The sequence below is a fragment of the Orbicella franksi genome, chromosome 13 (assembly GCF_964199315.1).
Source record: "Orbicella franksi chromosome 13, jaOrbFran1.1, whole genome shotgun sequence".
Classification (NCBI taxonomy): Eukaryota; Metazoa; Cnidaria; class Anthozoa; order Scleractinia; family Merulinidae; genus Orbicella; species Orbicella franksi.
This window is the reverse complement of record NC_138157.1, coordinates 21,928,521-21,955,108: the sequence shown is the minus strand read 5'-3', so window position 1 is coordinate 21,955,108 and position 26,588 is coordinate 21,928,521. Positions and strand designations below refer to the sequence as shown.

At 38.3% G+C, this 26,588-nt stretch overlaps 4 protein-coding genes across 5 annotated transcripts in view; 3 read left to right on the top strand and 1 right to left on the bottom strand.

Annotated features, from left to right (window-relative positions):
- The first annotated feature begins 1,565 nt into the window (after window positions 1-1,565).
- On the top strand, window positions 1,566-3,920 carry LOC145466410 (tubulin polymerization-promoting protein family member 2-like). Its single transcript, XM_081450121.1, has 3 exons — window positions 1,566-1,864; window positions 1,965-2,109; window positions 3,349-3,920. Exons 1-3 carry the CDS (start codon window positions 1,680-1,682, stop codon window positions 3,535-3,537), a joined length of 519 nt encoding a protein of 172 aa, XP_081306247.1. The 5' UTR covers window positions 1,566-1,679; the 3' UTR covers window positions 3,538-3,920.
- Window positions 3,921-4,137: 217 nt separating this feature from the next.
- On the bottom strand, window positions 4,138-25,750 carry LOC145466406 (centrosomal protein of 72 kDa-like). 2 transcript variants are annotated; one of them, XM_081450118.1, is made up of 16 exons: window positions 24,597-25,750; window positions 23,294-23,421; window positions 21,814-21,851; window positions 18,274-18,337; window positions 17,639-17,729; window positions 17,192-17,253; window positions 13,924-13,976; window positions 11,460-11,512; window positions 10,865-10,984; window positions 10,042-10,592; window positions 9,566-9,630; window positions 8,661-8,707; window positions 7,753-7,985; window positions 6,831-6,945; window positions 5,747-5,873; window positions 4,138-5,364 (listed from the first exon to the last, which is right to left on the bottom strand). In XM_081450118.1, exons 1-16 carry the CDS (start codon window positions 24,658-24,660, stop codon window positions 5,223-5,225), a joined length of 1,953 nt encoding a protein of 650 aa, XP_081306244.1. In that variant the 5' UTR covers window positions 24,661-25,750; the 3' UTR covers window positions 4,138-5,222. The 2 variants fall into 2 exon arrangements, with proteins under 2 accessions (XP_081306244.1, XP_081306243.1); XM_081450117.1 differs by having other exon boundaries at window positions 4,142-5,364; window positions 10,865-10,990.
- On the top strand, window positions 14,705-15,664 carry LOC145466409 (uncharacterized). Its single transcript, XM_081450120.1, has one exon. It carries the CDS (start codon window positions 14,705-14,707, stop codon window positions 15,662-15,664), a length of 960 nt encoding a protein of 319 aa, XP_081306246.1.
- LOC145466407 (uncharacterized) overlaps window positions 15,968-26,588 on the top strand; it is a 30,859-nt gene continuing 20,238 nt past the window's right edge. Inside the window, exon 1 of the mRNA XM_081450119.1 lies at window positions 15,968-16,053. Coding sequence (XP_081306245.1) covers window positions 15,977-16,053 — 77 coding nt within the window. The 5' untranslated portion in view covers window positions 15,968-15,976. The remainder of the gene's footprint in view (window positions 16,054-26,588) is intronic.

The window sequence follows — 26,588 nt, the reverse complement described above, 5'->3', positions numbered from 1 at the left end:
GTCAATGTAACAGGGCTGTTCCGAAAACGCGGAGTGCAAGGTGCGGAGTGTAAAGAAAAAAAAAATCAAAAATTAAAAAAAAAATTTACAAGAAAATTAGAAGTAAAATAAAATTTAATAGTGAATTGAAATAATAATTAAATACATAAATAAGCTTAAAAATAGAAATTAAATAAATACTAATAAAAGCCTGAAGTGGACTGTTCATATCGCGGTCATTTCATTCAGTCAAAATGGTATATTCAACTCACGATTTTCATAGTTAGCAGTTCACGTTTAGGAAAAAAAATGAAAAACAGTACAGTTTCTGACCATGTCTAAAAAAATGTGACAAATCACGACTCGAACTTAAAACAATCTAATCTACCTTCGGTTTTTTGGGTGAAAGCTGTGTTGCCTCGAAACAAATCTGCTTGGCTTTCCAAAAATAAACCTTGAACCATTCAACAACGTGCCGGTTGGCAACTCCGCCTCCTAACGTTCTCGCATTTGGATTGATGAAGTTCAAACGAAAACCTTGAAACCTTTTCAGCACTGAAAAATTGTAAGACAAAAAAAGATATAGACTGGCAAATGCAAATAAAGAAACAAATTAATTCACAGGTTAAGTTGCACTTTCAGAAAACAAATTAGGTTGTATGGAAAACGAGTGTGGAAATTGTGGAGTGTGGAAAATGAGGACTATGAAAAATGAGGAGTGGGGAAAATGCGGAGTTTTTATAATTCACATGTACATGTTTTTTTTTTCTACATTCTCTGCAAATCGTGACATTCAAACTTACCGTTAAAAGAATTAAAAAATCCGCATTTTCCACACTCCCTATTTTCCATCGGCTCCTCATTTTCCTTACTCCGCACTCCACATTTTCCATACAACCCGATAGGGCTCCGTTTGGACAGCGTTTTCGATGTAGTGTGGACGGTAAGCGAAAACGCACCAAAAAGTGGGCGTTTTCAAACGAAAACGCACTAGTATGGACGGGCCTGTGGCAAACCAAATGATAATGATGGATCATGATGATGACTCAGGAAAAATTCTTTTCACTTTACAGGTTCTTTCAGGTCTTTCTGGGAACGCTTTTTTTAACGGCTGATTAACTTTACATAAATTGTTTGCTTAACATCTGTAAACACCGAGGGCGTTGCATTGAAACCGGAGGTCGTTCCGATCATTTTTCTATAGAATGTTCTATCTCTATAGACCCATTTCCAACAGTTTTAGTGGTACACCCAAGGGGCGTTTGCAAATGGCATCGCTTCATTAATTATAGACAGCAAAGAACAACTTTATAAATTAATGAGCATTCAGATCTTGCTGTTTTAAACAAATGCAAATTATCTGGTTCATAAAACCTTCTAACTTGTTCTCTAAGCAAGGAGATCTGAGACGTTGTCAAAAATAAAATAATCGTTAAGTGAAATAATAGTATTCACTCTCTATTTAGGACTTGAATTATACCAAACATTTCCTGTCGCTGAAGAGCTTAGATTGTTTGAACCAGTAACTATGGTACCGTTGTAATTTTCGTGACACACAAAGTATCGACCAATGTCTGTTCGTTTCCTTTGTCGTGGAATTAATTGGCAAGGACGCGCGTCAGCTGCCTTTTGCACATAATCCTGCAGCACTTCCACGGAGAAATCGCTTCTTATTTCTGTGATATTACCTGAAACTCAAAATGTCTGATGCTGAGCTTGAAACAGTGTTTAAGTCGTTCTGTGCCTTTGGCGCAGGAAGCAAGGACGCACAGGCCACGATGGACAACGCGAAGTTTGCTAAATTTTTTCGCGATCTCAAGTTGTACGACAAAAAATTCACTCAGACTGACACGGATATAATCTTCAACAGACCAGAAGTTAAGAGGTGAGCTCAAGACTTTCAAATCCCTAAAATCTCTTGCTCCAATACACTGTCATGAGATATTTCGCTTTATAGACATGTTTGTTTGATACTTGCCTTGCAGCAAAACCGATCGAAAAATTAACTTCAGCCAATTCAAGAAGGCGTTAACCTTGTGTGCAGAGAAAAAATATGGAAACAAAGACGATCTGCAAAAGTTGATCGACCAAATCTGTGCTGGAAAAGGCCCCGGTACAAGTGGAGCTACAGTAAGTCGTTTAGTTTCTCTGTAATCCAGTCACGGTCGGTATTATTTAGCATATGTTGGTAACACCGACACGACGTGAGTGCGCTAATGCACGCATGCAGGGTGAGATTACGTTACTTACCTGTGTCTTACAGTCGTTACATATCATCAAATAATATTTTGCCTTATAATTTTTCCATATTTGAGTAAAGTTTTATATATTGTTTTGGATTTATAATTTAGTGCAATGCAACGATAGCGAGGCTTTGCCCTGATTAGAACATTCTCAATCATTCATTGTTTCAGTTTCCAGTCGTTCATGGAAACTGTAGGGTTGAGTGACTTAATTTTTAAAATATTTGTCTATAGCTGGTTCTAGAAGTGAAATAAAAAAAATATTCCGCTCTCGCGCCAGAGCGAATAACCAGAAACCAGCTCTTGAATACGAAACACTGCGGGCACAAGACCCAACTCGCAGGCTGACATTGGTTTATCACCTGACAGGGGTAAATACATTATGACAGTCACACCTTCCCCTCAACTCCAAACATGGATTCTAGAATTCTATTTTCTGGTAGCTTTTAGGGGTTCTTTTCAAATTTCTGATGTATCTTTATCGATTCTTTTTTTTTTTAATGAAAATTCCCACTTCCAGGTTAAGGTTCCTCAGAAGGGATTGTTTTGTTGATTTTTTTAAAAAGAACTGTATTTTGTTTTCTTTTAATTTTCCCCCATATGGCTTGGCAGGTGATGTTGTTTCTGCAAAGTCCTGAGAGAGTAGGCCTTGTGATTTACTGGTGATGACCAGCTAAGATTATACATGTACATATACATGTATGTGACTTTTTTCTATATCACCTTCCTTGCTGAACCAAGATTTGTTAACTCAACACAAGCCAATCTACAGTAAACACCTAAGACAAAACAAATGTTAATTTTGCACAACAGAGGATTGAAGTAACTATAAATAATATAAAACAAGATCCCAAATCCTTCTTAAAAAACTAAAAATGAATAAAAAGCCAGTTCCAAATATCTAAGGGATCAGAAGTACTAAAATATTTAATGACACACTGCAGGTACACAAAGATATAACTATTAAAAATATGAAATATCTAACCAAGTGACATTTATTTAATCTACCTTATAACAAGGTATCAAACAGTCCTGTTGTGTTTGTCATGATAGCAAACTTTGGACTAGTATTGCTTGTCAGTTGTGACTTACAATATTATTGTTATCTTGTTTGTTTTGTTCATAGAAAATAAGCAAGACAGGTGGCGTAGATAGAATGACGGATACCTCAAAATACACTGGATCTCATAAGGAACGCTTTGATGAGAGTGGTAAAGGCAAGGGTCTGGAGGGTCGTAAAGACTTTGATGACAAGGCTGCAGAAGGTTATGTTGGGGGCTACAAGGGAAAGGATACTTATGATAAGACTCATTAGTCAAAGGACTTTGAAACAGGTTCATACATACTAACTGCATTATCGGCTTGATTTCTTTGTATGGTGAACGGTGACTAATTTTCAATGGAGTAAAGCAAACTTTTATGCACATGAGATATAAAATGCAGCTTAAAATGTATGTTGAACATGTGAGTAATGGCCATGCTGTTTTAATGTTTTCTGGTGAAGTGACTCAAACTGTGATTGAGTGATTGTTGTCCTGCATTGGTTTAAGTCACTTAAACTACATGTACTAATATGATAGAGTTAATATTGTAAACAATTGTAAGTTGTTCACCAGTTTGTAACTGATTTAGTTAGATGCTTTTGATGTTTGAAGTCATTGTAAACGTAATTTCTACATGAAATGAATAAAGTAAACAGAACTTAAATTGTAGCGGAGTTTCCTTTTTTAAAGGTTTTGAATTAAATTAATTTACTCTCGAATAAATTTGATTCATAACAAGCAGATACTGAAAACAAGAGCTTGACCTAAAAAACCTTTTCAGACTGAGGACCTTGTTATTAGGTGTTGTGCATTCCTGACTGCATGTAGAAATGGCACATAGCCTGATAAAATAATTATTTGTGATAAACCTTTGATCCTTGTCAGATATCAAAGAATACTTTATGTAACTCACATGAATTATCTTGTTTGGATAATTTATTTACACAGGATGTTTATTAGTGTACAAAGTTTGGTTTGGGATTTTAAGAACTCCTTATTATCTCGAAAACAACTTACAGTACAGGTACATGCTTGTTTAGGTTCTCAGCCCGTTCCTTAAATTATGAAAAACTCTCTGAAGTACTTTTAGAAACTACTCTCTAAAGCACCTTTTGTAACGTATCAAGGTAGGCCTACAACAAAGAACTGACACTATTGAACTTCATGTACTGGTATATGGAGCTAACACTGACTGTGCTTTGTACTCAGATGTTAGCAAAACTTAACACCTGAGAGTACATGGGGTAAATGTTACTTGGGGCTATGAAATGAAGCTTTGAAGGCAGGATTTGAATATTCTTGAGATTTTATGCATACAGAACAAGAGGCAGAAATAATTGACATCCATCAAAATTCAATCTGCTGTCTAGAGTTTCTGCTATGATGGTCACATGTGAATGATAACCCCTGTTAATAAATTTACACCATTACTTCAGTCTGCAAATATCAACACATCCAGTGGTCAGACAATATCAATGACATCAAATACAGATAAAAGAATTGTAGAGACTCATTAACTCAGCCAAATCCAGAATGACTATACAACAAAGCAACATGTGACTTTATTACAGTGTGTTTGATGTTTATTCATTACTTACATATGATAAATCTTTGTTTTTGAACCTAAATGAATAAATTACTGTATTTTCAGATAACAAGACGTGTTTGCTTTGTATTTCAATCACATTTTATTATAATTAATTAATTTAGACTTTCATTAAAAGTTAGACTTTATATGAAAGGTATAGGTATATCAAAACACATAGCCAGAGTGCCAAAACATTATACAATAGTACATGTATACATTACTACATCACTCTGAGTCTCTTAAGGCACCTTACTTCTTGCCCCCTCAATAATATTATAGAGAAGTTTCCACTCAAGGAGGGTTTGCTCAAGAAAGATTTCTGTTTTCTCAGTTGGCTATATTCACACATCACTAATATTGTAAACAGCTTTAGTTTGCACTGTTGGGTAGCCAGTCTATTGTCTTTTTGAGATTGTCATAGCTCCAGTGCATCTGGTGTACTTCATGCTGATGTCGTTGTCTTGTCTCGTCCAGTTCTCGTAGCAAATGGTCATTGGTGGAAACTAAGGATCTGGATAAAACGGAAACATACATGTAGAAATGTATTGTTGGATTCATAACATCTGCGCAACTTTTCTTATCTTTTTTAGTCTCAATACTTGGTGGTCATGAGGATGCCCCACTCTTATTTCACCTGCAACACTCCAAGAGAGTGCCTTTTACATGTACCTGTCCCGTATTTCATTTACAGTGTACTGAAACCACCACCGAGCAAACGTTTGTCAGATTAATCACAATTTCTGTCTCACACTATGGCTGTACCTTCTCTGGTCAAAATGTCAGTCATCAACAGTCTTTCACAAGACCAGTGATTCTCATCAAGACTGGAGAACACACAAAGAACTAAAGACATGCTCCTGGATTCAGACTGTTTGATTCAGTAAGTTTGGTACCTGTGACTTTCTTGCAGCATGTTTGTGAGCTCTTGAAGTTGCTGTAAATTGACATTTTGTTGTTGAACTTGCTGGTTGAGGGATTTGACTTGTTCTTGGAGTGAAAGATTTCTGTGTTGAAGTTCTCCTGTGATAGATTGGAAAGCATTTAAAATCATGTTTCAGGCAACTGCAGTAAACAATATTTTAATGGAAGAATGTCAAAATATATCAGGTGTAGTGATTCTGGGCCAACCATCTGAGCAACAAAGAGCTGTACGAAGGCACAGGTAGTACATCAGTGTCAGCCCTCGTACAAGTGAGAAAATGACAATGGATAGGGCACGTACATGTACTGAGGAAAAGTCCCAAGAGCATCTCGAGGACTGTGCTGACATGGGTACCTGAAGGTAAGAGGAGGCTTGGTCGACTGAGAGAAACACAGAGGAGAGCCATTGAGAAGGAGAGAAACAAGCTTGGATGGCATTCACAGGGTGCTGCTGCCATGTCAGCGTAGGACTGTGATGGATGCCACAGTCTTCTGGCTGGTCTCAGGAGTCCTCATGGGCCCGAAGAGGATAAGTCATAGTAGTAGAGTAAGTTTAACCTTCATTACCTGCATGTGTGGAGAAGTTATGGAAAGAATACAAGAAGCCTGGCAGCTGATGAACTGGTAGTGCGTGCCATACTTTGTGTTTAAGCATGATAAATGTACAGTATGAATTGAATACCCTTTAACAGATAGATTTCTACAGTTGTACCTCAAAATTTCATTGCCAAGATGTAAATATGCAAAATATTTGGTTTGTTATAGATTTACAAGAAGGTTGCTTAAAGGTTAAATACCGGTAACGAACAAGCAGTTTGTAAACATTGGCACATTTTTTACAAACTGGCTGTCTTTACAAAAGGACCCTATGGGTCTTCCAAGACTGCGAAGACAACCAACAATATGAAGGCTTTTAAAAATATTACAATCACTGCTCATTTGCTGTTTCTTAATCCCACTGGCCCTGTCAATTCCCCCTGACTATTATCAAATGACCAAATTCTTGTACAAAAAGCAGTGATACATTTATATCATTATCAAAATTAATAAAGCTACCTATAAGTTTCTCTTGTTCTGTGGCTCCATGTGAGGCAACTTCCAATGATGTTATTTTAGATTGCAATGCATTATTTTCTTCCTGAAATTCCAGCAGTCTTGACCGCACAGTTGCCTAATATTGTGAGGAAAGAAAGTGGACTACCATTAAATACTTAATTGCCATTGAATGTTCCTCTAGGTATTTAAAACAAATTAATCTGCTCATTTAAAATACAATGTATATGACTTTACATTAATTAATAATATCCAATTTCAAGGTGGAGGTGAAGAGTGGTGGCAGGATTTTGCAGTTGAGCTAGTGAGTTCTGTCCTTCACTTGTGTGATGGGCAGGTGAAGTTTCTTCAGAACCTTTTTTTTTCAGAAATCCGAATAAGAAAAGCACTGCAAGAGACAAATCTTTTGAGGCTAGTAAGAATGACTTTTGGGCTAGTACATAAAAGTTATGGATCATGTGTCAATCAATACCCTTGATTGACATCTCGATCAATTCTCGGTCGACACTACATGTACTCTCTAGACCAACACTCCATCAACATCTCGATTGATGCTTGATCGACACTCAATCAACAGTCGGTCGGTCGGTAGTTGGCCGAATGTTGACCGACTCCTATGTATTGATTGACACTTGATGGTACATCAGTGAAAATTACTTGACTCTTGACTGACTGACGAGATGTTGATTGAGCAATTCGATCAAGGGTATCAATTGACACTTGACCGTTACACATGATCCAAAGTCACAGCCCGAAAATTGGTTTTCTTTGCACTTTGAGACCAAACAAGCTAAGTATCAAGCAGACCAAAAAATTACTGCAAGTGTTATCTCTGACAATAAGCCGGCAAAATAATGGCCTCATATTATGATGATAAACAGTGAATTGGTGGGCTAGTCAGTCATGAAGAAATCAGATTACCAACCAACTCATGGGATGCTGCATCCAGTGAATCCTTTAAGCCCTCATGACTTTTTAATTTGCCACGAACTTGTTCCAGTTCAGTTTGTTGTTGTGACATTTGATCACGGAGTCTTGATATTTCAGCAGTTCTCTCAGCCAGTTCTGTTTGTAGCTTATTACTGTCACGCGATGGTGTTACATGTAGGCTGTCCATGGCAGCAGGTAAGTGAGAAGAGAGAAGTTTTTGAGCAAGGTCTGCAATTAGGATCAACAGAAATTGAGGATGACACAGTATTTTCAAAATTTGCTACTTGACAACGCATTAAGATCATCTGGGCTCAGGGTAATTCTTAATGGGAAAGACTGTTGTAAGTTACAGTCTCATTGTCCTGATTAAGAGTATTAACCTGGCATGATGTGATTGACTGTGGTCAGTCACTTCAAATACAGTACATTACAATCTATTACAATTGGTCTGGAAGTCACTCACTTGACTCTAAAAAGATGAATTTAATATAATAATTATTGTTTAATCAGTTGTTGAAATGTCAGTAATTTACGACAACCTTTCACCCTCCAGACAACTCAGATTAAGATCATCAATCTTGATGTCACATAATGACATGGTTCTAGCTAGGTCATGCATACAGTGTAGACATTTGTCCTCTTGTATTCATATGATGTACAGTTTTAGTAAGCTACAAAGACTAATAAACCTATGTACAACAAGTCAAGAACTTTCATACAGATATTGTAAATGACTACCTAAGTGTGTTTGGATCAGTCACATGTAGTACTACTTAAACAGAATAATTGGTCTCAAAATTCCAGGCCTTAAAAACTGAGTAAGAAGTGAAAAGTGTTTAAAAGACAGAACGAATCTGTAGGCGATGCTAGCTGAAAAAACAGTTTCAGTTTTTTTGAACTCACTTTGAAACTTGGAATGGTGATGAAGTGATTTTGATCCATTCCAATACCTGTGTGAACATTAAACTGAATTTAAAAAATATATATTAAATTCATAAAGAGAAACATAAAGCCCCTGACAGCAACTTCTACATAAGCATGTTGTGTTGTAACTTTTGGTATAACATTCAAACCAGTTCATTACTTCTCTCTTGTGTACCAGTGCAAAAGACTTTTAAATTGGAAACAATACACTACAGCCAACCAATTACTCTAAAACAAAGACGTGAGCTACACAATGATGCTACTCAGGTACATGCATACTTCTGGAACAGGAAGTTCATTTAAGGCTCTGGAACTTTGCTGAAGAGCTGCACAATCCTGCTGGTGTAACTTTGTTAGCAATTAAGAGCAATGAAGAGAATACAAATCACTCTGGAACACTAACAGGAAAACTGTGGGTTCTGCCCTTTTCATTACCAGAGCGATTACTTTGCTGAAGTGTAAGATTGTGACTGTTTTAAATGTGGTCCTTTCCCTCTAAGTGGAGACACACTGGCCTCATGGTTAGTGTGCTCGCCTCCTGATTGAGTGTTGTGGGTTTGAGCCCTAGCTGAGGACATTGTGTTGTGTTCTAGGGCAAGACACTTTATTTTCACAGTGTCTCTCTCCACCCTGGTGTATAAATGGGTACTGGTGAACTTAATCCTGGGAGGTAACCCTGTATGGATTAGATTAATACTCCTACATGCTATTGAAAATGGAGATAAGGGCCGGCCTGATGGGCCACTTGGCTCACATCCAGACTTTTTACCTTATCTTACAGTGTACATGTACCTTAACCTCTAAGAAGAGGGACCTCGTCAGCTTATTAATATGCAAGTTGCATCCATTTTAGATGGGATCTAGTACCATTGATAAATACTTACTTGTCTACTAAGTCAAGAAGTTTGTTTAAAAGTCCTGAGCCTTGGTCTAAGCCATCAGCAGTTACCTGAGAAAAAACAGAGGGGCTAAAGACATTAAAAAGTAGTAAATGGACTCAGGAAAACATGTAGCTTTGTACCTTAAAGAAGTCAACCAAGGACCAAGGCCTCGTATTATTCATATCAATTGTGAATTAATCATGAAAATACAATTATGGCTTTTGAAAACACAACAGAGGGAAACCGCAAACCCCAGCAGAATGTTTTCAATAATTATATATTTCTCACGTTTAAAAGCTTGTAATCATTGAACAGCTACATGTACATGTATTAAGTGAGCAGTTGATCTGTCCAAACCACCTGCAATCTTTACAAGTGAGCTGGCCTCACAAGTTTAATACAGGCAACCTACAAGTTTACAAAAGAACATGTTACATGAAATATCTACATGTACTTCTTCCATTATTGTCAGTACTTACTACTTTAGTAGGGTTAGCATAGGGATCATGTGTTGGAGTTTCCCTTGTGGTGTGAATTTCATCTCCTCTACCTATCTTGTCGGCAAGAGGTCTTTGTGATTGCTTTGGAGAAGACTGTCTTTTTCTAGAAGGTGACAGTTCATATGACCTTGCAGATAATGGCACATGTGAGTCCTGTACTCTTTCTTGCATCCCACGAGTGTCACGCCTGACAGATATCTCAGAGCTAGGCTCTTCTTGCATGTGTCTATGGTCACGTGACCAAATATTATCACTGGGTGTCAATGAGTTGTGTAGTTGTCTAGGTGACGTGTTATGATTTATTGTCCTGGGGTTGGGTGTAAAGTGTCCTCGAGTGGAGATTGTTGTATAAGCACTTGTTTCATCTGCATATTTCAGATTTGGGTCGTCACTTGTTCTGATGTTGTCATCAGCAAAATGAACATAAGCTCTGTCCTTGTGTGGTCTGACATCAGGAGCTTCCACAGGATTCCTGGTATCTGACTTGTGTCTTGAGGATGCTGTTGTTACTGGGAACATTTTGTGGAGTTCTAACAGAAAGAACATTAACAATTTAAGTATAACACTAAGAACCAAAAATTGTTACATGTAGTTGCAATCATGGTACAATTCAAATAAACAGGACACTACTAATTTAAAACAAAATGCTGAGCTGGACATGGTCAATCATCATGGAGCCCTGAGTGAGATGGTGTTATTGCACAGCATGTACATTGTACATTTTAAGGCATGAGCTGTGTTACATTAAAAGGAAGAACAGGCAATTTATTATAACCTAGGTTGAACCATTAAGTAAACATACCATCCCTGGTATAGCTCTCTACATTAGGCTCTCTTGCTACTGAGCCAGAAACTCCTCTTCCTTGCGTCAAGTCTCCACCAGTCCGCGATATGAGATCAAGGACTGCTACATCATCATCTTCTAAAACTAAATTTATACCATGTACATGTAGGTTGAGAAAGACGGCATCACTACAGAGGCTTTGATTCAAGACAATAACCCTAACTCTAACCCTTAAATATATATACACAGGGAGATGCTGACTAAAAGTGATGTTTCCAGCTGAAATACAATGAAACCTGCATATGTAGTCACTTATGAGACCTTGCTTATTAGAAGCACCTGTGTTTAAATACTAGAAGGTTTATTTTACAAACTGAAAATATGACCAGAAGAGTTTAGTACTTACATGTATGTATCCCGGGGTTGGTGCGAGCTTAAAACAGGGTCTGATTATCTTAATAGAGATTTTTCAATCAACAACAACTGAAAATTTTATACCACCAGAGGCTTATTCAATATTGATCAAAGCAATGTACTGATAAGAAAGTGAGTGTAAAATTAACAGGCTGAGAGCTGTGTTCGTTGGAAGAACCAACCACTGATAATATTATACCTGTTGGACGTGCAGCAAGATTATGAATCATATCAGATCTAGGTAAGGGTGCCCTGGAACAAATTAGACAAAGGGTAGAGTGTTAAGCATGGCTAAAGCTTGATTACGAATTAAGATGTACAGTTGCAAATTCAATATACATGTACATGTACATTGTGTACACTTAGAAAATAATATACAGTACCCTAAGTAATTTAATCCAAAATCTGAATACAAGGAAAGTCTGGAAATTCAAGGTTCAAAATATTAATTAAGAATTAATGCGAGAGGACAAAAAACAGTCTTGCAAAGTGAAGGTGAATGCTTTTTACAGTACTGCCATTAACAAAATATTAATCCAAAATCTGAATACAAGGGAAGTCCGGAAATTCAGGGTTCAAGATATTAATTAAGAAATGAATGCAAGAGGACAAAAAAATGGTCATGCGAAGTGAAGGGGAATGTTTTTACAGTGCTGCAGTTAACAAAATATTAATGTTGGGCTAGACAAATAATGAGAAGAACATTAACGGTCTCTCCTGTAAAACTGTGAATAGAGAAAATTTCTGAAATGTGAATTGTTTCACGACCAATCAGGTGTGAGATGAAACTGCAAAAAGAAAACTGGCACACTGCAACAACCTGAAAGGTTTGGATTAGTCAGGAGTTGACACAAAATAACAAGCTGGCTTTTTTCTTACAAGACCTCACCATTTTTTAATTAACAAACTGACATCAGTTTTTCATGCGTCTGTCCTGTTATTGATCATGAATCTCGTCATAACATTGTCAAAGTAGCTGTGTATCCATGCTCAAGGCAATAGCAGAGTGGATCTGTAGACTACTTTGACCTTTTTTTTTTGTTTTTTTACGATAGCAAATTGTCAAATTGTTTGCTTTCACTCTTGTAACGCATCAGATAAATTGTAAATTCATGTGTAGGTCCGCTTATTGACAATGAAAATTAGTCAATGAGCGTGCGAGAATCTCTGCAGTTATCATAAAATACTTATTTTCCAGAGCTTATGTATATAATACACATCAAATAAAATTAATATAATATTAAGCAAAGAATAACTATGATATATTGTAGTATGAAAAATGACATTGAATTGAGCAGATAGCATCAGAAACAGCTAGACATCGTGTCTGAGAGCAAAAAAACAAGACCCAATCAGAAGCGATGCTAAGAGGTGCTTGTTTCACATGCAGTTCAAAAAGTCATGGTTGAGGGCTGTGATTGCTGGTTTTCGATCTGTATTTTTTTTTGTAGCTGAGAAACCTTCACACAAAAAATGAGGCAAACTTCTATTGTTGTAAATTTTGACAATTTACACTCACTTTTAGGTCTATTCAGTAGTTTGGTTTTTGAACTGACGGAATCAAGTGACTACTGTAGTGTTGGTTTACGTAAAAAAAAAAGCACATTTTCAGAGAAAACCAAATGGTCATAAATAGGAAGTTCATGGACACAGCGAAGAATACATTTTGTAAAGTACATGTACTTCACAGGTGAATCACATGAACTCAAACTTGAACATTGGTTCAGTTGTGAAGCCATGGTGACTCTTTGCTTTGACAGCAGCTCTCTGAAATAGAAACTAATCAAAATTTGGACATTTCCAAAGGGTATAAAATCTGCGAATTGAGGAAATCAGTTTACGGAATTTGGGAATTGTTGTATCAACCAAATTATTATAGGCTAACAGCTTGCGTTCACGACATCTTGAGCCAGAGAATTCTCATGTTACTCTATGTCATGTGTTCCAGCACCAAAGCCTTGAGGTAACTAAAGGCAAAAACTATGTAAAACTTTTTTTTCACTTTCCGTTCAAACAGGAAACAAAGCTAAGTCCCAAAAATAATTACCTGGCTTATAATTCACAACAATGTAGGTAGATGCCAAAAAGAAATTGATAGAATACAAATTTTCTGCTCTGAGACATGATGTCTAGCTGTGTACGATCTTGTCTACTTCATTCAACATTACTTTTTCGTAATATATTGGTCATATCTATTCTTTGCTTATACATTAGCTGAAATAGAAAAAAAAGAACAATTTCAGTATTTGAAAACGGCAAAATTGAAACGTTGCCTTAGAAGAAAAAAGCCAGTGCATTGTTTCATGTCAAGTCCTGACTAATCCAAACCTTTCAGGCTGTTGCGGTTTGCAGGCTACCTTTTACTGTCTCCTCTCACATCTGATTGGTCCCGAAACAAAACACATTTCAGAAATTTTCTCTGGTGTTCATGGTTTTCCGGGAAAGATCGCAATACAGTCTTGTAGCCAGATGGGTGTCCAGGCATCCTTGTTTAATTTATTTTTCATTTGTTGCCTTATAAATTGCTCATTTGAGCAGGCCCAATAGCACATTTCAGACAGCCACTTCTCAAATTCTGGCCTAAAGCCTGCTGCAATAATATTACACTCAACAACAGAGCTTATACTTAGTTACAACATTTTGAGGGACAATCAACATGTTACCTCTCTGATTCACCTTTGGAGTTTGGTGAAGAATGGTGGTTGAATTCTGATGCCTACAAGAAATATACCACAAGGATACCGGTTACTTTCATTTACTGACATGTTGACACTACAAGCCATGATCTTGGTTAAATACACTGTATCTGGTCAACTAGTCTAATTAACAATCAGATCAGGTGAGCTTACGGTTTCTATCAGGGTGGAGCCAACTTTACAGCTGTGAGCCATCTATCAAGACCGAACTGTCTAGTAAATAAATTGTTTTAGCATAACCTGCCAACTAATCTAACAAAAAAGATATCTTAGTTAGTTATTTCAGTAACTTCATCAAAATGTGAAGTTGAAACCATTTTTCCAGAGCTGTCTATAATTATTTAGCAATTATATGTAGATCATGACCTTCAGGCCAGATGATGAGGCAGAAAACCAAATCAACTACAACATCACCCTGTAGAAATTAAGAGCAAATATTTACAATGTAACTATTTCAATTTGTCACAGTAGAAAACTAAGTAAATTTCTTTCTGTAAAAATGTTCAGTTAAACAGTATTAAACTACATGTACAATTATTTGTTACATGGACTGAATGGTTCTGTGTCATAAGTTTAAAAAAATTGTAATTTTATTTAAATTTATTATGACATTTATCAGCCTTATCAGCCAAAATATCTAATGAATCTGATAACCCCTCACTTCTTTTCTCATTCTTTTCCCACCTTTTTATAATTTTACCTTAATTTACAGCCATACATCTACCGGGCATTCATAATTCGATTGCTGATGCTCTCTCTAGTTTTAATTGGCAGGAGTTCCGCGTCTGGCTCCGGAGGCCTTACCACACCCAGTCCCAATTCGTCAACAGCTCTGGGATCTTTTAATATCTCATCCTTAGAGGCTCAGTGCCACAATCTCCTGGTGCATAGGTTGGCCTCCTCCTCTCGAAGCTCTTACGCCTCAGGTCAGAAAAAGTTTTATCAATTTTGTACTCAGCTTGGCAAGATCCATCCGTCTGGTTCTCCTTGCCCTGTTGATGAATGGACCCTCTGCCTTTTCACGACTTTCTTGGCCAATACAGAGCAACTTTCCACCATCAAGGTGTATCTGCCTGCGGTCCACTCTCTGCATATCGACCAGGGCTTTCCGGATCCTTTTGTTGATTGTCTACGGTTGCAGCGGGTGCTCCGTGGTGTTAAGCAAACTCAGGGCAATCCTTCTTCTCAACGGCTACCAATCACTGACGATGTCATGGCTGTTATCTTCACAGCTCTCGACGTCAATGGCCCAGATCATTGCATGTTTTGGGCAGCATGTTGCCTGGCATATTCTGGCTTTCTGCGCTCTGCGGAATTCACTGTTCCGAACTTGGCCAGTTTTGCTCCATCCATCCATCTTGGTGTGGCTGATATCTCTGTGGACTCCCATTCATCACCCTTGTGCCTTCGCATTAGGATTAAAGCATCTAAAACGGACCTGTTTAGGAAGGGGTGTTTCGTGCATATAGGTAGAGGCTCGTTCCCACTGTGTGCAGTGCAATCCCTGTGGTCGTATCTGATGATAAGGGGTAATACGTCAGACTTTTTATTTCTGTTTCAGGATGATCGCCCATTATCCCGATCCCTTCTGACAGCTTGGTTCTGTCGTATTTTGTCTTCGGCTGGTATTCACGGCAACTTCTCGAGCTACAGTTTCCGTATTGGCGCAGCAACAGTGGCCGCCCGTAACAGCATCCTGGACCATTAAATTCAGGCACTGGGTCGGTGGTCCAGCTCGGCCTCTTTGTCGTACATTCGGACTCCCGCAGAGACGTTGTCACAACTCTTTAAGCAGTTGACTTCAGTCGTTACACCTTGATTGTCATTACGCATCAGACGTTATTTCTTTCCTTTGTGCATCCATAGACCGATTAGGGAGTCTGGACCTCTCTAGCAATGCTGGTGTGTGTCTAGCGCAGTTTGACTGAAGTTATTCTGGATGTGCTGTGCTTTTTCGTGCCGTGGACATTAAGCTATGGATGGCTACTAGTGGCTCTGCTCTCTTCACGGGGCACTTGTCATGGAATCCAGACTTCTACAGTGGGATGACGGTACTGTCCAGTTGTGGCTGGCTGCAGGTTTGCTCGCGGTTGATGGGTATGTATGCTCCTGTGCTTTCATGTCAACGGCAGGCTTTGGGTTGGTGCTTGGAAGGTTTTGGGAGGTCTCGGTCCCTCTCCCACCCTGCTTGTAGGGCGAGGTCTGGTGGTTGCTGCTCACAGGGTTGTCATGGTTACCCTACGTGCCCAGCTCTTGTGCTTGAGGCTCCACTATCTTTCCAGGCACCTTCCCCAAGCTCATCTATTGTTGATGAGTTTAAATGTGGTTAAATGCAATTTAAGCTAAGTTAAACGCGAAACAATGCTGGTCAGTGGCCTCCCCTGTGGACATGCGTAGTAGTTGGGGTTTGCAGGGGGTCGCGTGGTTTTACAGCTCGGCTTTTGAGGTCAGCTCATTCTCACATGCATTCTTGCCTTTTCGACTGTGCTTGGCAACTTCGCTCCCTGCCCTCCCTCCCTTTCTGGTAAGTATGAGGTAGGTATCATGGTTCCACTGTTTTTGGCAGTGTGATGGTGCCTGGTGGTTACCGCTCACAGGGTTGTCATGGTTACCCTACGCGCCCGGCTCTTGTGCTCGAGGCTCCACTATCTTTCCAGGCACCTTCCCCAAGCTCATCTATTGTTGATGAGTTTAATTTAAATTCATTATGACATTTATCAGCCTTATCAGCCAAAATATCTAATAAATCTGATAACCCCTCACTTCTTTTCTCATTCTTTTCCCAACTTTTTATTTTATTCACTTTTTCTAAACTTTTTCTTTTTCTCTTTATTCAATAATAATAATAAAGCACTTGTAACTAAATCCTGAAAGACTGGCCCGCCTAGACTAGTACTAGCTATCTGCCGGCCAGTCCAACTGTAAAATGTAAACTAAGAAATAAAGAATGATTGATTGATTGATTGCTGCTTTCTTCAAATATTTTGCTACTGATATGCCTCTAGTTCACCAATAAATTTCACATTATCAGAAACTTAATCACAACTACATCTAATTTTTATCAGTTTAGCTGGACTGAGGAAATTGAAATCAAATTTCTGTGTTTGAGAACGAAAGAAAAACTGTAAAGATATCACTTCAACTAGTTCAAGTGATGCAGCATGATCGTGACAAATCCAGTAGTAATAACTGGAATGTATATGTACATGTAGGGGGTATCAGTCAGAAGCAATACCTGGTCAGAAGTAAAGTGCATTATAGCTGCTCTCCTCTCACTATCGCGCACAGATCTGTCATCTAAAAATAATAAAAGAAAATGTAAACAAAATGACTTGCAGTCCATTATGATGTGCACTCTAGAGAATTCATAGTTTCTGCAGTGGTCATAAAAGCCTTAATATATAGATTTAGCCAAGCCTAACAGCGGAGCTCCTGATTGCAATAACTGACGATAAAGGAAAGAGAGAATTATTTTTTCTTGGATCAGAAACTCAAAAAATGATCATTTGTGAGCATGTAATTGTTCAGCGTGTGGTTTTGCTATTTTTTCCAGTTAAATTTTAACAAACTATACCCAACAATCCTAACTACATTTTAAAATGATGTAACTGGCTCTCTTCTCAAGCTCTCCTTCCACACCCCTCAAAGTTAAACCATTAAATTCAAGATGCCTTTCTCTTACCAAGTCGTCGCAGATTGGGAAGCATGTGTACAAGAAAAAGACGGTAATCAGGCTCATTTTTGGTAACCGGGTTTAATCTCAGATCTAAGTCCTGCGGAATAATCAGATTTAGCCAGGACAATGTTATTATCAAGACTATAAACTTTTATTACAGAATGCTGGATGCCTAATTATCATAAATATGGCTATTTCTATGAGTGGCCAGGATGAACCAAAATCTGCAATTGCAATTGGCTAGTCAAACAGACAAGATTGAGCTACATGTATCTTGCCCACTTGAGATGATCCTCAATGTCCCACAAGAAACAGAGAAACTGATCCACCAAGATTAGCCTAATGCTACCAGAGGATCAGTTTTACATTTGTATCAATTTTTAAATTTAATTGAAATAAAGTGTGCAAAGTTCTTTACACCAAATACCAGTAATAAATTCTTTATTGACCACGCTTGTTCAGTTAAGATGGCTGGATAATAGCCTTAATCTTGTTTTTCATGTTTATGGAACACACCTGCATCTCCAGTCCAAAAAACATGTCACCAACATCCTGCAATCTTAACTGAACATCAAGCAACTTATCTGTATTTAATGGACTTAATAAATTACAAAGTCAACAGGAATGCCACAAATCTTTACCTTAAGATTTTTCAAGTTTCTTAGTCCATGCAAGTCTTTTAGTGTGGAAATGTTATTGTAGTATCTGTTGTATTCAATCTATGTTAAGGGTTTATTGTAGACCTCAACAAGTTGTAAACTAGATACATTTACAGGGTAATAAAGCAATTTTACCAGCCTACATTGCATGAAATTGGGAAAACCTAGTAGTAGTAAGACGCACAAATGCATGTAACAGCTGACACCGATAAAGGCAGCTGCAGTCTCTTTTCTTGATTGCCCTCTGGGCAAGCCGTAAATGTGACCTAGATGGATGAAAATCACTGCAAAAGCTATTTTAATTTGTACCTAGAGGGAATACACACATTCACAAATATGCACTGCCAAAAGTTAGACTTAACCAGGATTCCCATCCATTTATATTCTGCAGAGGAAAAGCCTACTGCAGGCTGACTACCAATACAACCTGGGAGTGAATGACAAGGGTGAGGAGCTGTGTGACTACAACTATGTCAGAGCTGAACATTGCACTCTGTGGCACATTACAGTGTGTATCTGAGATTGTCTCCCTTGTTTTGTTTGCTTTGTCATCTTTTTATTATCAATATTTATTTACATGTACAATTGTAGCTAAAGAACTGAATCATAAGTCTGATTACTTCATTATATAAACATTGACATGTAAATTTGGAAATGGCTCAATTTAATATTTATCTATAGGATTTTACATGGCTGAGTATACATAATTTATTTGTTTGGGTTTACATGTATTTTAGTAATAAGCCTGTGCATCTCTAGCCTGTGAAGATAAACAAAGCAGGCCATGTGTGTCTCCAGGTTTGTATACATTAGACTTCAAGCATAAGATTTGGGATACATAGTGACATAATGGTTAGAGCATCCTGAAATGTCCTGGTTTGAGCACTGGTTGGGACCTTGCATTATGTTATTAAGCAAACCACTCAGTTACACAGTAAATGGTTTGAACCCAGGAGTATCAGTAGTTCGTATAGTGTGATCGTCCGGGTGAGTGTAGTTCTGAAAAGAACTGTTGTTGGTGACTGACGTTTCGACAACCTGAGCAGAAGTCATCTTCAGAGTCAAGTGAATAGTGTTTGTCAGTCGATGATCTTATAAGTCTGGTCTGTTGAACGTGATTGGTCAGTATAGCCATGATGGTATTGGCTGAAAGACTCGTGTAAAGTTTGTCATCAGTCATTGGTGGGTTTCGATCCGTCTATTGTTAGTCAAGTAGGTCGGTTTTGGTCCGTGTATTGTTAAGTCGGTCTGTTAGAAGTCCGTTTGTCGGTTTCGTTTCTGTCGTGGATAAGTCGTTTGTAAGGTGCCGGTAGTTGTTGACATCTGTTAAGAGGCGTTTGTTCTAGGTTAGTGTACCAGCTTTCCAGAGTCAGTCGTTGAAAATAGTTTGTACTGTAGGTTAAGCACAGAGCAGAGTCCCAGTCAATGTTGTGGTTTGTCAGTTGATGATGTACAGCAATGTGATTGTTGGCATCACCATTTCTCGTGGCTCGTTTGTGTTCAGTCAGTCTCGTGTTAAGGTTTCTGCCAGTCTCACCAATGTAGGAAGCCTGGCAGTCGGAGCATTTGATCTTGTAAACTGCTCCCTGTCTGTCGTTAGGTTCATCTCTGTCTTTCACGTTGGTCAGTAAGTGTCGTAACATAGTTGTAGGTTTGTGGGCTACACGGATATTGTAGGGCTGTAGGATCCGCGAGATGGTCTCAGAAGTGCCCTTAATGTAAGGTATAGTCACTGTAGTAACAGGCATAGGGTTCCTGTTCGTAGCGTCAGCTTCAGTAGGTCGGTAAATGTTTCGTCTAATAAAGTCAGCGTTGTAGTTGTTTTTGTGAAAAACACGTTCAAGGTATCTGTTTTCGTCACGTAAGCTGTCCGGTGTGTCACAAACTAGTTGCGCTCATCTCGTCAAAGTCTTTATAGTCGTGGCTTTGTGTGAAGTCGGGTTGTAGGATGATTCGTCAAGTAATCTGTCGGTATTCGTCGGTTTTCTGTACGCTGTCGTTCGTAGTTTGTTGTTGTCGCGGCTTACCAAACAGTCTAGAAAAGGAAGTTTTCCATTTTCTTCGATCTCTTTAGTAAACTGGATGTCGGCGTTCTGTTCGTTTAGGTGGTCGTGAAAATCGTCAATTTCGTCTTTGTGAACGGCGGTAAAGGTGTCGTCAACGTAGCGTAACCAAAGCGGTATCGTTTGTCGGCAAGTTGCAAGGGCGCGTTCCTCCACGTGTTGCATCACAATTTCTGCGACAACAACAGAAACAGGCGACCCCATTGCTGTTCCATGCAACTGTTTGTAGTGTTTACCGTTGTACTGAAAGTAAGTCGATGTAAGGCATTAGGCGTAGGGGACCCACAGACCTACACAAACCTGGTATACCGATGCGACCTATAGTGTCATTCTGTGGGTCCCCTATGTATCAACTATCTAAGTACTTGACGACCATACTGCAGCCCCTTACTGACAAATCAGGACGCAAACTACAATCTACGGAGAACTTTATTGAGGCTATTAAGACAGTACAGATACCTGACGACTACAAACTTGTGTCCTTTGATGTGAAATCACTGTTCACCAGTATTCCACTTCAATTGGCATTACAGTGTACCGAGACCGCTATACAACAATCTACTGTTGAACTGCCGTTACCTACAGAAGACATCATGGACTTACTGAAACCACAAACCTACAACTATGTTACGACACTTACTGACCAACGTGAAAGACAGAGACGAACCTAACGACAGACAGGGAGCAGTTTACAAGATCAAATGCTCCGACTGCCAGGCTTCCTACATTGGTGAGACTGGCAGAAACCTTAACATGAGACTGACTGAACACAAACGAGCCACGAGAAATGGTGATGCCAACAATCACATTGCTGTACATCATCAACTGACAAACCACAACATTGACTGGGACTCTGCTCTGTGCTTAACCTTCAGTACAAACTATTTTCAATGACTGACTCTGGAAAGCTGGTACACTAACCTAGAACAAACGCCTCTTAACAGATGTCAACAACTACCGGCGCCTTACAAACGACTTATCCACGACAGAAACGAAACCGACAAACGGACTTCTAACAGACCGACTTAACAATACACGGACCAAAACCGACCTACTTGACTAACAATAGACGGATCGAAACCCACCAATGACTGATGACAAACTTTACACGAGTCTTTCAGCCAATACCATCATGGCTATACTGACCAATCACGTTCAACAGACCAGACTTATAAGATCATCGACTGACAAACACTATTCACTTGACTCTGAAGATGACTTCCGCTCAGGTTGTCGAAACGTCAGTCACCAACAACAGTTCTTTTCAGAACTACACTCACCCGGACGATCACACTATACGAACTACAAATCACACTCAGTTGTTACTAATTAACAGTGACTGGCCACTCTTTTTGTAACCCTGGAATATACATGTACATGCACATGTGTATGGATAACTACAAATCATCAAGAAATCAACATGATAGGTGGAAGGTTCCTGATGGACAAAGAAGGATACAGGTTAAGAGACTCCAGTGTTTGCTGACTCATAAGACCCTGTAAAAATGACACAACAAAATCAGAGCTGTCATGGACCTTTTTTTCAAATGCAAGCAAACTCATGCATTCACCTATTCAAGAAGATCGTGATCTATTACTGAAGAATATCATTATTTGTAATTGCAATAAATATTACTACTATATACTGTGTACACATTTTGCAGCATAGCATGCAAAATTAATACTGCAGGCTGTTAGAAAACCAATTTTTAGGGTTGGCCCTTTAGCTGTAACTACCTTGTACTGGGCAAAAGGTCTTCCTTACTAGCCCCAAAAGGTTCTTACTGACTTGATGAATTAATTTAAAATGACACCAATCAATCACTCATCAGTCAATCAATTAATCAATCAATCAATCAATCAATCAATCAATCAGTCAGTCAATCAATCAATCTATATTTATGGAGGGTAAAACATCTAATAGTTATACAACTAAATAACTTCTGGCCCTCTCAACTATATGTTAATTATAATTATAGCAAATTCATTTGTTGCAGTACTTAGAACAGTAATTTGGCTTTCCTTATGAATATTCTCCAAAAACCTTACTTGTCTATCAGGCAAGGAAAGGATACAATCCACTAATTGGAAATGACTTTCTTAGCATACTGTACTGGTGTGTATATTAAATGTACGTAGTATATCTCACAATACGTCATACTAATATTTATGCCAACCTTAGTCGCACCAGCCGTAAAGAATACAATCTATGGGTAAATTCAGGCTAAAACATTTGCAATGGATAAAAGCAACAACCACAGGAATCAACATATTATATATACATATAGGGTATTTGTACATATATTTGTATATACAGTATGATCTCAAGTGTCATATTCAGTTCCTGAGAGTAATGGAGGCCAATGTTTTTTTTGCCGTAAGGCTGGTTGTGTGCACCAAAGGTGCTAGCCTAATTAGCTAGGGGGATTTGGAGCTAAGCCCCACCAAAAATGTTCGAAGCAAAACTCTCAAAAATGCCGATTCCAGCATCCCTGAGAGCAGACAAACAGCTTACCGCAATAACTCTCCTGGAAAATTCAAATATGTATGTAAGAAGCATGGCCACTTACTCTAGTTGGGAGGACAAGGGAATGGCCACAAAATCATTTTCAACTGTATTATTTGACAATGGGATTGGAAAATTATGTTTCTTGATCCTCCAAAAAACATGAAATGCAGTAATCATTGTAGTTAGCCAGGGCTGTCATTAAGTCTTAAGTCACCTGTAGCCTTGTTTTCCACACCTGTAGCAAACTTGCTACTTTGTGGTTGAATTCCATCAACAACTGGCAATTTCACCCGTAGCATCAAGGGAAATTCAAGCATACTCAGCCGTAACAGGTGTTACGGGTTACGGCCCTTAATGACAGCCCTGTTAGCTGTTATGCTCTTATGTAAGGGCAATTTATGAGTGTCTTAAAAATGGAAGACAGGATTACCTCAATTGTCACAAGAGCATTACGTGATAAATCCAAGGACTTGAGACGCGTGAATCCATTAAGGGAGGTACCCAGGGATGAAATCTTCTCATTATAAGTACCAGGTAATGAAAGAGATTTCACATCATCTAGATATCGGCAGTACAGAGGAATTGAATGCAAAAAGAAAGAATCATATTGATGAAAACAGAAAACACTAATACAGCTTCAAATATTATAGCATGATTTTGGAGGATATTAAACGAATAGATTACCCATCTCATGCATTGATTTGAATGCCAAATGTTTAAGATTTATGATACAAATGTACACTCTTTTTTTATAAGTCAGAATATTGTTTTTCCAGCCGAGGCTGAATATTCTTATTTTTCTGCCAACTTTAGTCTGAAAATATTTTTGTGAATATTCTTAGATTATAGCATATGACATTTCTGTTTTAGAATGTATTTCGTGTCTGGATGGTGTTTTATGTAATTTTGGAGCCCACCTGCAGCCATTTAAGCCCGATATGACACACATAACTTCTTGCACAAATTTTATTAGTATCGAACATGTGGCTAGTGCTGTTTTGGTTGCTTTTTGGCTAGTTTTCCCGTTTAAAGAAAGGAAGAATCTTACACAGTTTGGTAAAAAAAACATACAATTGTATTGTATTTACAAATTTTCAATGCACAAAATTATATCTCAGCCTCGGGTTTATTCTTAAAGTTTTCTTGAAATTTCGCACATTTCAGCCTCGATATTCTTATAAAATATATCCTTATAAAAGGAAAGAGTGTAAGCTAACAAAAAAAAGACATAGGCTACAACGATGTCCTCGAGAGAATAATAATAAAAAAACTCTACAGTCTACATTCTAGAGCGCTCAATTGAGTGTCGAAAGTAATCAGGCAATTACTTTGGTCTTGGTTTTGGTTTTACTACGGTTTTAGATTCCAAGGCTGAGTAGTCTAATTGGGTTTGGTTTTGGTTTCACGACACTCAATTGACAACCGCACTATTAACCACGCTATTAGCAATTTTGTCAAAGTTAGCATACAAAATGTAGTTATGATTAATACTAAATTGGAAATGCAAGTCAAAGGTTAAGTAAAACATAATAATTGAGGCACCTGTAACCGTGGATTACACGATAAACAGAAAAGTTCTACAACACAAACAAAGAACATGCACAACTCCGTTGGAATGCACGATCAACTGCACAGCAAGACTACTGGTAAATCTTCAACTTGTAATGCATGAGTTTACCAACGAAAGATGATAAATTTGTGAAGAAACCTGAGTATTACGAACGAGATCATACCTAAATTATCATGATTTAACTTGACACGTTCTCTAACCCACTGCTCTGTAATTCTGAGCGCCATTTTTTGAAAACCTTCAAGCGAAAATTGTGGGTTCCAGACTTCCGCAAATCTTGTTGCAAATCTTATTACTACTTAGTGTAAGAACCCTTATCATGTCCCGAGCTCCTTTTTAGCTCAGCTTGGCCTACTTGAGGTGTTCGGCTTTCTTGAGGGGCTTAACTCACTTGGTGAGCTCCTTGGCTTACTTGACAGGTTTGACTGCCGACCGGTGCTTCTGTTCGGGGCTCTGTGAGATTACTTCAGCAGGCACTTCAGCAGCTTTATATACAGCTCTGAGTTAGTGAGCATGAGTCTGTATAGCTACTTGGCCTACTGACGCTGGGTTGCCTTGGCTTACATGTATTTGAGGTGTTTAGCTTGCATGATTTGGCTTCAAGCAATGTACTGGAGGGTTAAGTATTCGTGATCATTTGTTGGACCTAACTCCCTTCACTACATCACCAAATCACAGTTTGTTCTGACAAGCTCTCTTGGAAAGAAAGGTGAATGACAGAATGTTTAGTCTATTTTTATTATTTTTTTGTTAATAAGTCAAGCTTATAATTTGTTCTGATCAATTGATTTAATTTAAGACAACCTCAACAAAGACCTTGGGGGTAGAGGGGGGGTATTCCCAGCCCAATGTTTTTGGTGGGGTGTGTGGCCTAAACCTTGAAATCCTTACCCAATTTCAGACCAAAATCTGTGATTGTCTAATCCCATACCCTATTTCAAACTTGAGCCAAATATCGATACCCCATTTCAGACCTCTAAAATTACTATTCATGGCTCTAGTATTACCGCAGCTAACCAAAATGGCTTCCATTGGCATTAACATTTGAGAAGGACTGCAAATTTGCTGATTTTGGTGCGGAAGCATTAGTTCTTTGTAAACAAAATACCCAAAGACAAATGAAGCCCTTATTCTTTCAGTTATGTAAATGCCAGTTATTTCTGCCACCAGGGAGCTCTGTCAGTATTCATCAGCTTGGCTTAGGGACGGACCATTAGAAAAGTGATGGGGGTGGGGTGGAGTGGAACTTTTTCAGCTTGCAGGATTTTTTTTTTTTTCATGTCCACTGCCTCTGCAGGATTTGTTTCTGGGTCAAGTCCAATGCAAGAAATTATTTTTATTACTTTTTAAATTTTATTTTATTTTATTTTATTTTTTTTTTTTTGGGGGGGGGACATATTCTACTGTGGCAATCTTAATCATGACACTTGCCACAATCTGATTGCTTGGAACAGGCTTCAAACAAATATTTTTTATCTTTCACACAGTCGATTTGCTTTACTGTCAAAATTATACTACGGGGAAAGGGAAACATAACCAAGTATCAGACACATTTAAGGGCTATTGTTTAACTGATGGTGCTGCACTGCATTTTTTGTTTGATGTTTAGAGAAATATCAATTATATTCATTCATTCTCCTTGGAATAAAATTTGGTGTGCGGTGAATTAAGGTTTTAGCTGGGATTCTGCGAGTGGCCGTCCAGTAATATATATGGGGCCAAAGGGCCTATTCTGCTAGGGGTGTCTGGGAGCATGCCCCCCCCCTTCCAGAAAATTGTGCAAAATAGAAGTGGTTTGGTGCATTTTCCATGATTTTCAGCTGATAAATTTAATGTATTGATTGGACTTGAATGATAATGTGTCATTTACTTTTTCAAAACCTTAAAATAGATTGAAATAGCCCATATTAAATGCATTAGTCATCAGTTAACATCTCCATATCATGATTGCCTTTGGTTACAACATTTGTCCAACGTTAATCTTAGTAGCCATCTTAGGGAAGTGTCATAGTTTGCCATGGGTGTGCACATCTGTGTCCACAATCTTCATTTATACATGTTAGTTGTGAAATCACTCCTATATGTCAAGGCTTTCAAAACATGGTATGTGTTTGCTTGATTGCAAATGAATCAAGCAGGATGGCTGTTTATAGCA